Source organism: Atta colombica, unplaced genomic scaffold (assembly GCF_001594045.1).
Source record: "Atta colombica isolate Treedump-2 unplaced genomic scaffold, Acol1.0 scaffold126, whole genome shotgun sequence".
NCBI lineage: Eukaryota > Metazoa > Arthropoda > Insecta > Hymenoptera > Formicidae > Atta > Atta colombica.
The window spans coordinates 2,644,570-2,656,318 of NW_017259213.1; the positions used below are offsets into that span (position 1 = coordinate 2,644,570).

General features: G+C 30.3%; 4 protein-coding genes across 4 annotated transcripts in view; 3 read left to right on the plus strand and 1 right to left on the minus strand.

Moving 5' to 3' along the window:
* LOC108694923 (decapping and exoribonuclease protein-like) overlaps positions 1 to 2,074 on the plus strand; it is a gene marked incomplete at its 3' end in the record, with an annotated part of 3,148 nt that extends 1,074 nt beyond the window's left edge. Inside the window, 3 exon segments of the mRNA XM_018204617.1 lie at positions 1,022 to 1,245; positions 1,388 to 1,759; positions 1,839 to 2,074. Coding sequence (XP_018060106.1) covers positions 1,022 to 1,245; positions 1,388 to 1,759; positions 1,839 to 2,074 — 832 coding nt within the window.
* A 1,735-nt stretch (positions 2,075 to 3,809) lies between these two features.
* Positions 3,810 to 6,427, plus strand: LOC108695011 (60S ribosomal protein L13a). Its single transcript, XM_018204724.1, has 6 exons — positions 3,810 to 3,885; positions 4,554 to 4,684; positions 5,413 to 5,522; positions 5,707 to 5,852; positions 6,073 to 6,195; positions 6,298 to 6,427. The coding sequence occupies exons 1-6, from the start codon at positions 3,865 to 3,867 to the stop codon at positions 6,379 to 6,381; spliced, it is 615 nt and encodes a 204-aa protein (XP_018060213.1). The 5' UTR covers positions 3,810 to 3,864; the 3' UTR covers positions 6,382 to 6,427.
* Positions 6,428 to 6,561: 134 nt separating this feature from the next.
* On the minus strand, positions 6,562 to 8,350 carry LOC108684181 (DNA-directed RNA polymerase II subunit GRINL1A). Its single transcript, XM_018188344.1, has 5 exons — positions 8,205 to 8,350; positions 7,666 to 7,850; positions 7,335 to 7,596; positions 6,896 to 7,258; positions 6,562 to 6,805 (listed from the first exon to the last, which is right to left on the minus strand). The coding sequence occupies exons 2-5, from the start codon at positions 7,806 to 7,808 to the stop codon at positions 6,587 to 6,589; spliced, it is 987 nt and encodes a 328-aa protein (XP_018043833.1). The 5' UTR covers positions 7,809 to 7,850; positions 8,205 to 8,350; the 3' UTR covers positions 6,562 to 6,586.
* Positions 8,351 to 8,552: 202 nt separating this feature from the next.
* The window catches only part of LOC108684182 (trafficking protein particle complex subunit 10), a 6,336-nt gene continuing 3,139 nt past the window's right edge, over positions 8,553 to 11,749 (plus strand). Inside the window, exons 1-7 of the mRNA XM_018188345.1 lie at positions 8,553 to 8,969; positions 9,605 to 9,822; positions 10,084 to 10,277; positions 10,356 to 10,551; positions 10,894 to 11,005; positions 11,119 to 11,306; positions 11,399 to 11,625. Coding sequence (XP_018043834.1) covers positions 8,795 to 8,969; positions 9,605 to 9,822; positions 10,084 to 10,277; positions 10,356 to 10,551; positions 10,894 to 11,005; positions 11,119 to 11,306; positions 11,399 to 11,625 — 1,310 coding nt within the window. The 5' untranslated portion in view covers positions 8,553 to 8,794. The remainder of the gene's footprint in view (positions 8,970 to 9,604; positions 9,823 to 10,083; positions 10,278 to 10,355; positions 10,552 to 10,893; positions 11,006 to 11,118; positions 11,307 to 11,398; positions 11,626 to 11,749) is intronic.

The following is an 11,749-nucleotide window of genomic DNA, read 5'->3' on the forward strand; positions in this document are numbered from 1 at the left end:
GATATAAACATACCGGAGAGTGATCGTAGATGTATCTAATATAACTATGTCCGAATATTTATATAAAACTTTATATATATTTATTTATTATTATTATTAATCTCAAATGCTTTTTAAAATAATTTTTAAATACAATTAAATTATAATATTGTAAAAAACAATTGAGATTAATAATAATAAATCGTGTATAAATGTTCGGACATAGAGATATAGCATGTCTGATTATTGGAATGTTTATCTTAGTATTTTCTAAAATTAACTTTTAATTTAACTTTATTTACTAAATTTGACCGCAACTTTTAACAAGGGACCTGTCACAACATACCAAAATCGATTCGATTCTCCTTGAAAAATGTTATTAAACACAAAACTCTAAAAGACATTACGTACTTTTTTAATGGCCCAATCTCAGATTTAAGAGGTGAACAATCCCTCGAAGCTAACGCTTATATTTGATTTCTATGAATTATCAGCAAAAAATATCGAGGGTATAATAGTTTCTAAATTAATAGCGATTAAAGTTCACTAATCACGGAGCTGATATTTCGCGTGTTCAGGCACGGTATTATTACAAAATGTTTACTAGACGAACGAATATAATTATGAATTTTTTTTTTTTTGAAATATGTAGTATATTAAATTGATATTTTCTCAGCAAACAAGTTGATGTTATTTATCGTCATTTTAGCATCAAAATGACGTCTTTAACGTCAAAATAATGTCAATATCAACTCTATGATTAATAAATTTTAATCGCTATTAATTTATAAAAACTATAATAGTTTTAACATTTTCGTAAAGAATTTTCTTCTTAGAATGTTCCAAAGAATCCATTCTTAAAAGGACAAGTGTTATTTGTGTAGTCCTGTATAGTTACAATAAATGAATAGTTGATTAAGCAGATAGCACTTTTTACGCATTATAAAAATTTATTTTTGCAATTTTATGTTATCGGCATATTACTGAATTTTTACTCTAATTAAAAATAAATTTTACTCTAATTAAAAATAATATTAATTAGGTTGGATATTGAGTTTATTGCGTCTCGTGGGACAATAAAAACAATATTATATAGCCTATATAAAATGCGTGACGAATGGATTATTTGCGCCAGTAAATATCGTGGTACAATATATTTATGTGAATTTTATTCGAATGAAAGAGAACATCAATACATCAATGCATCAATGTCAGAAAAACAACTTCAGTCATGGGGATATAAGTTTGATCAGTACATGATAGCAGGTATTTTATTTATATGAAAATTTGATTATGTATTTTGCTTTAGATATATTTAACAAACAAAATGGATTGTGCCTGTTGAATATATTATATAATTAATTTAATTTAATATTTATATAATTAATTAATATATGAACTTTTTTAGATCATCCATCACATATACCAGATCCAAAACGACATCTTAATGAGTGTGAACATTTTTACTGAATGTTTAAAGCCAACTTTGACAATTATTCGTTATTATATGGAACAAAAATAGGTGGTATTTTTTCGCAACAGCCTATAAGGGATACACTTGAAAGAAAAACTTTTGAATTAATTGAGTTGAAAACATTTCCACTACTTAGTGAAAATGGAAATATATATAGCAAAATTTCCTGCCATAGAGTGATAAATTGGTGAAGTCAGAACTATTTGACGAATATAAATAGAATTATATGTGGATTAAAAGACAAAAATATAGTAAGAATAATAAAAGAATATTCAATGTGTGATTTGCCGAAGCTTTCAGAGATAAATAATTTTATTTAAAATTGTGCAACAATGCTGATTTAAGAATTTATTAATGTAAAATTATGTATTTATATTGCAGCCACCTTGTGATATAAATAGGAGCAAAATATTCTGCAAGATATTTCTAGATAATGTCAAAAGAATTATCACTAAAGATTATAATAAATGCATGTATAAATTTCGTTGGACACTATTCATTAGAGATGTTATAAATTATACTGAAGAAGCTCCTGATAACGAAAGATATATCTTCTTGCAGCCATGGTTTGTTGATAAAGCAAAAAAATATAGGAGACGTTCTCAATAAATACTGAAAACTAATATTTTTTATAAGATATTTTTTATTTAAAAAAAGATACTGATTATATGCGAATATAAATAAATGTAAGAAATATGTCAAAGACAATGTGTAAATTTATTTTACACAATGTATCTTACATAATATATATTTTTTCTTTAAATTTTTTAATTTTGTGTTTGAATTATTGTAACTTTACTATTAATTAATGGGATATAATATAATATATGGGGTGCAGTCAAAGTCTCACTACAAAGCTTTGGAGCGTTTGATTTTGATTGATTCAAAAAAAAGAAACTTACGAATTGATCAATCATCAAAGAATACTTCAAAGTATTTATAATAATATTACATTGATCATACTCACGATAGTATGTATTAATACATGTAATAATATATGATACATATATATCTTACTAATAATGACTAAAATTTAAAATTATTTAAAAAAAAAAATATTATTTTGAAATGATGACACTAGCTCTGAAATAGATGTACAAAATAAAAGATATTTTGATATAATTTTTAAATATTATATAAAAAAAAACACAGCTATTATCTTGTATATTTTTTCATACATATTTTTGAAATACTATCGGTCTAACATAATCATCATTTTTCTGTTTTTATTTAAAGTTACTATTTTCTTTGCGATTTACGATAATTTTATTAGTTATATTTTTAAAGTAATTCATTGTTCGCGTTGCATTTCTTGGCTTCAACATACTCCAATTATTAACATCCTATTCCAACGAGCACGTTGGAGTGAGTAGGAGCTATGTTGAGCGTATTGAAGCATGCGATGCAAATAAATCTCTAATCTTTATATTGAATTAAGAAGAATTAATAATTAAATTTATGTCAAAATAAAACAATTACTTGATAATTTATTTAATTATTGATTAAATTAATTAGAGTACAAATTAAATTATTCAAAATTAATGGATTCCAATCGAACCTATTCAATTATTTCTTAAATTTCTCAAGTACTGATTTGAGTTCGAACTGTGACCGATATTCATAATTTGTCCTTGTTTAGCTTCCGCAGATAGTAGTCAATCATTCTTTTATGGAAAAGCAATAAATTGATTGGCTCAATCGCGGCAAACGTTGTCACGTTTTGTGTGCAGGAGTTATAAAAGTGTCTTAGCACTGGTGTGGATACAGCTTTAAGATAATCTTTTAAATATAAAAAGCGACTATGAATATTGGCTTTAAACTTGAAAAATTAAAAGCAAATCCACATCAATCATATTAAAAAATCAATAAACACTCGATGGCTACGTTCAGCAGAACATTTATTTTGTAACTGTTGAAAATTTTCTTCGTGCTGATTGAATTATATTTTTAGATTTAGAAGAATGATCCTATCTCAGCAATCATAAAACAATTGTAAAATTGTCGTGGTCTGCTAAACGCAACCATTGATCAGTTTTCTCTACGGATCATAGCTATTGGTACGTTCTTCTAGATTTATTATGGATCTAAAAGTTTATTCCAACAATTACTGAGCGTTTACTCAACCGTTGTGTTCACTATGAGGTCTTTTTTTTATAGCTGAATCAGTATAGAAAACAACGAAAAGTATAGTGTAGAAAATATCCTTCAAGTCAATCGTTTTTCAATCATTTGTTGAATGGAATTTTTTTATTTCTAGAGAAAATTTTCTTATCTTCTAGAGAAAAATCGTAAAAACAGATTTCAATGTTGGTTACACTGCGTTGCTCTGAGCGCAGCGCGCGGCGTAGTTGTCTTCCGGTAGAAACTCGCATGTTTCTCCCGTTGTGACTCCTTTCCGGTAAGGTCTCAAGATGACGGGCTTCAGCGAGAAGGTTCGTATCCAGAAATTCGATATTTCTGACAGTTTAAGTAACTCTTACGCAGTGTATATACGCGATCGCGATTACTTAACATATAGAATAAATGCACGAGTCCTTTGATATTCCTCGGAAATTCGCAGTTACCAAAAAAAAGCTGCTTCGCTACTTAATGTCATGCACGTGGTAACATCCGATCATATATTCCATGCGGAGATCGAAACGCATTGTACATTGTACATATTGAACGGTATAAATTCCAAACTAGATTTGATTTTTTTGATTTAATAGTTTCGTGCTCCAAATCGCATGTATCTTATGGCTCCCCTAAATACTTCTACACATTATAGGTTTGTCGCGTTGCTTGTACTTTTGATACTCGACATCTTTACTTTTTTAAGGTAAAATATGTATCTATCTTATTTTAAGTGCAAAAATATTTGGGAATTTCATACAATGTGAATAGATCATATGTCTATTCCCGTTTCTTGAAATTTTTAAGTGTTTGCAAATAAGATAAATGTATATCTTAAAATGAGATAAATATTCAGGTGTTGAAAAAAGCGAAGATGAGCTGAGTGCAAAGAATGCAAGCAACGCGAACAAACATTGTAAGAAGTAAGAATTATTTGTACTGTATGATGGTCAATTTTCAATTTCTGTGGAGGTTATTACTGTTTTAGCCAATATTAATAGATGGTCGCGGCCATTTACTTGGACGATTAGCTGCAATTGTTGCCAAAACCATTCTGCAAGGCAACAAAGTTATCGTCGTACGCAGCGAGCAACTCAACATTAGTGGTAACTTCTTCAGGTTTGTCAAATCCTTATTAGCTATGTCTTGGTTGTTTTCCATTGCATTGGTTTTTTTTTATTCATGATGCACATGATGTACTATTTTATCCTTGTTTACCGAAGCAATGCTAAAATGATATATCATATGATATTTTTTTATAAAATGGAACACACTTCTTATTTTAATGCTTGATCTATAGTATCTAATTAAAACTAACAATAATAATTAAAATAAAATTTATTAAATGATGAACAAAGAAGGTTTAATAGGAATTAACAAAGTAATTGAATTACAATAAATTTAAAATTAATTTGAAGTTTCAAAATATTTGTCAAAGTATTAAATATGTGAAACTTTAAATTAATTTCAAATTTTTGCAATCTAATTACTATGACTTCTATTAATTTTTCTTGTTCATTATTATTTGAATTGTAAGGAGTTTTATTGGTTAAATTGATTTATAATATTTATTATTTTATTACTTAATAAAATAGACAGTAATAGCTATTATTGATATTATTTTATTCTACTTTATTTCATATAAGAAAAGATCATTTGGTCAATAGTATAATTAATATTATCTAGTATTATATATAATGGAAAATGTGATGGTATGGTAATTTGCATCTGAAATTAATCTGTTCCGATTTTTATAATAGAAATTCTAAACTGAATTATGAAATTTTATGCAATCTTGTTTTAATGTTGAGACAATAGATACTAAACATGTATTTTTCAATTTTCAGGAACAAGTTGAAATTTATGTCTTTTTTGAGGAAAAGATGTAACGTAAATCCTGCACGTGGTCCATTCCACTTCCGAGCGCCAAGCAAGATCTTCTGGAAAACAGTTCGTGGTACGTACAGTTGAGATTATATTATCATAACATAAAATAAGGATATTGCACATGATTAACAAACATTTACCTTTACCTACATTATTTGATAAGGTCATGAAAAGAATTATTTTTTATGATGCCATGATTTCATTACTATCTTATGAAGCAAGTATAAGAAGATATTAAAAAGATTCGTTTACAGGTATGATCCCACATAAAACACAAAGAGGCAAAGATGCTCTTAGGCGACTGAAGGTTTACGAAGGTTGTCCACCACCATATGATCGCAGGAAGCGTGTTGTTGTACCTGGTGCTATGAGAGTGATGTGCCTCAAACCAGGCAGAAAAGTAAGATATATATATATATTTAAATTTGTTTAAATAGTCTCTTTTATATTTGAATTTTATCTGTTTAATGAAAGAACAATGATGGTATGGTAATTTGCGTCTGAAATTAGTCTACTTGACTTTAATGATGATCTCTTAAACTGAGTTATAAAATTTTATGCAAAATAGTTTGTTCACAATATTGAAGCAATATAGATACTGATATAATTTTGATTTTCAGTACTGTCACGTGGGCAGATTGTCTCATGAAGTTGGATGGAAATACAAGGACGTGGTTCGCACGTTGGAGAACAAGAGGCGTGCCAGAGCTATCCTTGAAGTTCAAAAGAGGAATAAACTTAAGGTAATTAATACATCAAAAATTTAGTCATATTTTACTTTCTTTCCAAAGATTTTTTTATATATAAATATTCGAGATTTACTAATTATTAAATTTTGTTTGCAGAAACTTACCAAGCAAGCTGGTGAATCAGTTGCCAAAGCAACGGCACCGTACACAGCGATCATCAATAATTTTGGATACAATTAACATACATGTTACAAAAACAAAAAATAAAGTCTCTTAAATATCTTAATCCAGAATACTCTTTTACTTCCAAACTCGATATAAAAAATTGAAATATATACAGAATCGTGTAAGGAAAACGCTTTGCTTTAATTTCATTAAAGCAAAAATAAATTAATATTCTTAGAATTAATTTGTCGTGCATATTCGCAATATTTAACAGTCTTTGTTAACTTTCTATAGAATCTATAGTAAATACAACTGTTCCACTTCTGTCGTTATCTTCCTCATCGTGTATTTCGTGTTCCTCTTCATCATCAGAAGAAGATGAGGAAAGTAAACCGTTCGTATATTGTGTGCGGTAATTGCCTACATTTTGTGGTGTAGAACCAATAGTATATCCTATTTGATTAGCCAGACGTTCTACTGCATGTTTCGCTTGAATTTCCTGTTAAATATTAAAATGTTTGATATTAAAATGTTTTCCTAGTCCCTGAAAAGAATGAAAAGACATAAAAAATGGAAAATATACTCCTACCTGTAATTTTTCAATTTGTTCCTTCTGTAATTTTAAAGATTCGTTCAAACTTAGAACTTTAGCTGCTCCGTGAACTATAAGAGGTGGTGTAGCTGCCGTGACTTCCCAATATTTATGCAATTTTCTGTGTTTTTCCTGCATTGGATCATGTACGTTGCTTTTTGTTGTTTTATATGGTTTAAATGACTCTCTTTTTTTTACTTCTTGTACCTTCTCTACTTTATCAACAATATACTTGACATGCTCTGTATCTAAAAGATCTGTCTTAAAGGTTTCAATCTCTGCTATGTCTTCAGGTTTGATGAGGTTTTCTTCAGGTACCATATGTATAATTTTTTTTTTGTGAACACCAGTTCCTGTAGGCTGTTAAAGCAAAATAAACCATATATATATATCAATTGACGAAAGTTATTATCAATGTTATAAACAAGATCTCAACCTGTGCTAGTATTTTTAATGGATCCTCTTCATCATCACTATCCAAGTCAATGATTTTAGTCATATTTTCATCATTCCTTTCATTATATTTTCCTGTCCATTCCAGTTCGCTCATAGCCATTTTGCCTTCGGATGCTATGTTAAGCCGTGACAGTACATTAGCTGCTTCTTCCACTTCATTTCTGTGTTCGAGTTCCTTCTGTATCTTATTGTAAAAGCTTATAATTTTCTCTCCTTTGTCGGGAAGCTTTGAAATAAATTTTCTGAAAAGAAAACGAGATGCTTCAAGATTGTTCGAAACATTAAGATTCAATAGTTCACTTCCTACCTACTTATTAGCAAGAATTTTTTTCTGCCTTTCTAAAAGCTCTTCTAACTGAAATCTCTCTTTCTTTTTTAAATTATCAATATAGCCTTGACTTTCCTTCTTTGAAGGGACTACATCGCCAGATATTTTTAAATTTCTCGGAATCATATTTTTTGTTATTAAATTCTTAAAGCGAAACAATCGTTTTGGCTGAAACCGGCATAACGAAAGGTTATGTAAAATGTATTATATTAAGTATAACTACTAACTCTTAACAATCGTATATGTTCAAAATCACTTTATGCAAAATTAAGAAAGAACTTGGATAAAGAATTAAAAAAAGAATTAGAGAAATTGGAATTCAAACAAATTCCAGCGCAAAGTGATGCAAAAGTTGATGAAACTGCTGCAAAATGTCTCGCAATTAAAAGTAAAGGTATCATGAGAATGTGTCAAACTTTTTCACGTTTAATTTAAACAGCGTGATAATGTCATCGTGAAGAAGCAATTCTTAGAACGATCGGCTGTAAAAAGCATTTCAAAAGAAAGTGAATGGAATATTACGTTTAATTCTGTTCAAGTGAAACGAAGTAAACGAGCAAGCGAAATTATCATTGCACTTTATGTACTTTAAATGGGATGGATACATATAGAGAGAAAGCTACATATAATTTAGTGTTGAAGAGGAAAGGAAAAATAAAAAGTGTATGCAGAGAATATAAACGAACGACAAAGGTCATGTCACTTTGGCAATCGTACAACCAATCGGAAGTGTTGAAAAGCGACGAATATCGCAACGACACGATATATCGAGAGCCCCGCTTTTCCACGAATCGATATGATACACATCGCAACAATGACACTTTCCGCACTCCTCGTCGTTTTTCTTTCTCACTTCGATGTGCAATCATGCGATAGTTTTTCGCGTTTCAAGTGCGGAAAGTGTAAGTCAACGCAATATAAGGAACAGATGTCTAAAAAATCCCAACATTCCCAACCTCAATGGAGCTCGAGAGTGTGAGGTGAATGATGCTTATGGACGTTCAGCTCGTCTTTTTATCGCCTCTGAGACCTCGCTAGTTAGAGTCACCTGTCCGCTCGCGGCGGGTTCGGCAAAACCCGGATCCCCGAGCGACTTGGCAGAAGGTTTCTATATGCGCGCCGGCGAGAGAGGGACGAGAAGTTATGACCGTGGGCCCGATTGGGAGCAGCGAGTTCGCGAGGCGCACCGCCAGTCCTCAGAAACGATGAACTGCAATGGGGGATCGTCCGTGGCTGGTGAGGCATGCAAGGCGGGCGCTTCTGTGGATAGCAGACCGATCGTCACCTGTGAGTTCCGCCGTGATTGTCTCCGCCCTTCCGTGTCGCGCTGATAACGTGACATTCAGGCATCATTCTTGATGCCTTCCCCTCTCCCCCTGTCATCTGTCAATCCTCGTGACAGTGTTTCTCGTTTCCTTTCATGCAACCGAGATAATCGATGTCCGGATAAAATTTATATCATCAATAATGTGTGCCTCTGGATTTTTCTTTTCTTAAGGAACATATGTCAACTTTATGTTTTCAAGAAAATACATCATGCGAATTATTATTATTATTATTATTATGTTGTTTTAAATAATTTAATATTTTGCAAGACTTAATTTAATTATTTTGCCCAATTCTCTTAATTCTTGTTATCGATATCACATAACTTTAATTTAAGGTTTGTTCTTTTCAGCATAACTTCTTGCATGGTTCATTTTTTTTCCTCTTTTTCTCTTCATATTGGAGAAAATGAAAAGATGCAAAAAGTTCAGCTAAAAAGAGGCCTATTCATGTAGCAAACGTACAAAGTGGACTTTGCAACAGTTTCTTATAACACAAATGAGTAATCCAATGCAGTAGGATGTCATTCTATGCTTCATTTCTCAAAGCAGGTGACATAGGATTGGAATATAATAATTTTTTGTGTGATGATATAGATGCTGGGGATGAAAATTTGTTTTCTACATTGGAAAAGAATTTACTCCAAGCTATACCTACGGATACAGTAGAATGGCGCCGGTCGTTCAGCAGGCCAATTAAACAAGTCAAACTTGGGACTACTTTTGTGCCATTTTCCAGAGATATTTTGCCTACTGACAAAGATTGGCATCTCATAAAGCAGCCAATTTTTCATATTTATTGGACAGAATGTTCTGTAAGTCCTCCATTTGAATTAGTTTCTTATTACATATAAAATATATTTGTATGGAATGATATATGTCTTTCATTTATTATATTAAAAATATTAAAAATTATATTTTAAATTCATTAAAATAATATTGAATTATTTTAAATAAAAAGTTATTATTACAATATTAGAAGCATGTAATGCTTCTAATCTGTAGATTACATTATTTAATGTTCTCTAATTTCATGTTTTTAATAATTTAGCAAATAAATTTTTATATTCTTCTAGGATGTTGATACTTATAAGACTAGTGTCAGAGATGATATTGATGCCTGGTTAAAAATACTGAATTTATATCATATTCAAGATTGGATGATTGTATTGGTAGAAACATATGATGTAAAGAAGGCTAATAAATTGTTGCCTAGGACTACTGTCTTAGATAAAATACGAAGTGACTTTGCTGCTAAAAATGGCGACAGGTAATACGATATGATCTTTTATATTTAATCTTGTAATGTAACATAGAAATGTATTTATATCCATAATCTGTTTGACAGATGCTTTGCTGTAATTAATCCAATTAAATCTGAATCTCGTTCCGCGGAATCATGGAGAGGCTTGATAACTCGTATTCGTCATTTGATGTTGACTGCATATGACAAAACCCTGTCGCGTTTTGAAGATATTATACGTGAACAGAGAGAAAGGCGGAACAATCCTAGTTGGAATTTCTGCCATTATTTTCTTTTACAGGTGCCATTATTTTCTTTTACAATGCTTGCTATAAATTTTCATCTCTACTGAATTATCTCATCATAAAATTAAATGTTAAATAAAATATGGATTCGCGACATTATAATATATCTAATTTTTTCATTTATATAATATCTCGTAATATCCTCAGTTTTCCAATTTCGTATAAAAGAGAATATACTTAACTAATAACTAATATCCTTGAGATGAGGATTGAGATCAAACTCCAGACTCATTGACGAATTGATCGCTCTCTATGGCACGACATGTATCTTCTGAATTTGTTAATATTAATTTTGAAACTTGTACTTTTTCTATTATTTAATTGAATTGGCATTTTAGGAAGAATTGGCATTTGTATTGCAAATGCTGGGTTTGTATGATGAGGCATTGGTGCAATATGATGAACTAGACGCTCTCTTTACACAGTTTGTGCTCAATTCTAATGTAGGAGGTATTGTGGTTAATTTTTTAAATATTTAGTTTGTATTAAAGGTATACATTATGCAACGAGAACAGACATTGAGATGCAAAGTGACAACCTAAATGTAGATAAACTGTTTATAGATACTCCAGGATGGTTAGGTCTGTTTCAAACACCTCTGAACAACTGGGGAGGTGTGAATTTAAATAACGGTACAAACTATCGTCTGAGGTTTCTTTTGGCTGAATGTAGGGCATCTTTATTAGATCTTAGGAGTTATTTGTTTAGTAGACAATGTGCCATGCTACTCCTGCTTAATAAGCCTTGGGAGGTTTGTAATTTAACAAATTATTGATAATTAATAGCTTCATATAATTATCATATTTTATAATTGTTACTAAATATACTGAATATACTTGACAGGTTGCACAAAGGTGCTTATCGTTTGTTCATAATACATTAAGTGAACTAAGAATCTTAGAGGTACAGAAACCTGAAGGCTCTATAGAATGCTGGTCATTCCTCTGTGCGTTAGAGGTTTTGCAAGCATGTCAATTGTGCACCAATAATATCGATAACAATCAACAATTAGACTTGTGCTCTTTACATACAGCTAGTTTGTGGGCACTTGCAAGAGACAAGGTAAATAATTGGCTATATTATGTTTGATATTATTTAATTTATTTATTATTTGCTAATAAATAATTAAATGACATGTAATCCTCCTTGGATTATTTCTATTATATATGTTTTATATATATATATATATATGTT

Excerpts from the sequence above, each read along its gene's own strand:
- LOC108684181 (XM_018188344.1), bottom strand. The coding sequence starts at position 7,808 with ATGATTCCGAGAAATTTAAAAATATCTGGCGATGTAGTCCCTTCAAAG. Across the intron at positions 7,597-7,665 it reads AAAAAAATTCTTGCTAATAA|AAAATTTATTTCAAAGCTTC; the intron begins GTAGGTAGGAAG and ends TTTTCTTTTCAG. Across the intron at positions 6,806-6,895 it reads AACAAATTGAAAAATTACAG|GAAATTCAAGCGAAACATGC; the intron begins GTAGGAGTATAT and ends AATATTTAACAG.
- LOC108695011 (XM_018204724.1), top strand. The coding sequence starts at position 3,865 with ATGACGGGCTTCAGCGAGAAG. Across the intron at positions 3,886-4,553 it reads TGACGGGCTTCAGCGAGAAG|CCAATATTAATAGATGGTCG; the intron begins GTTCGTATCCAG and ends TTACTGTTTTAG. Across the intron at positions 4,685-5,412 it reads ATTAGTGGTAACTTCTTCAG|GAACAAGTTGAAATTTATGT; the intron begins GTTTGTCAAATC and ends TTCAATTTTCAG.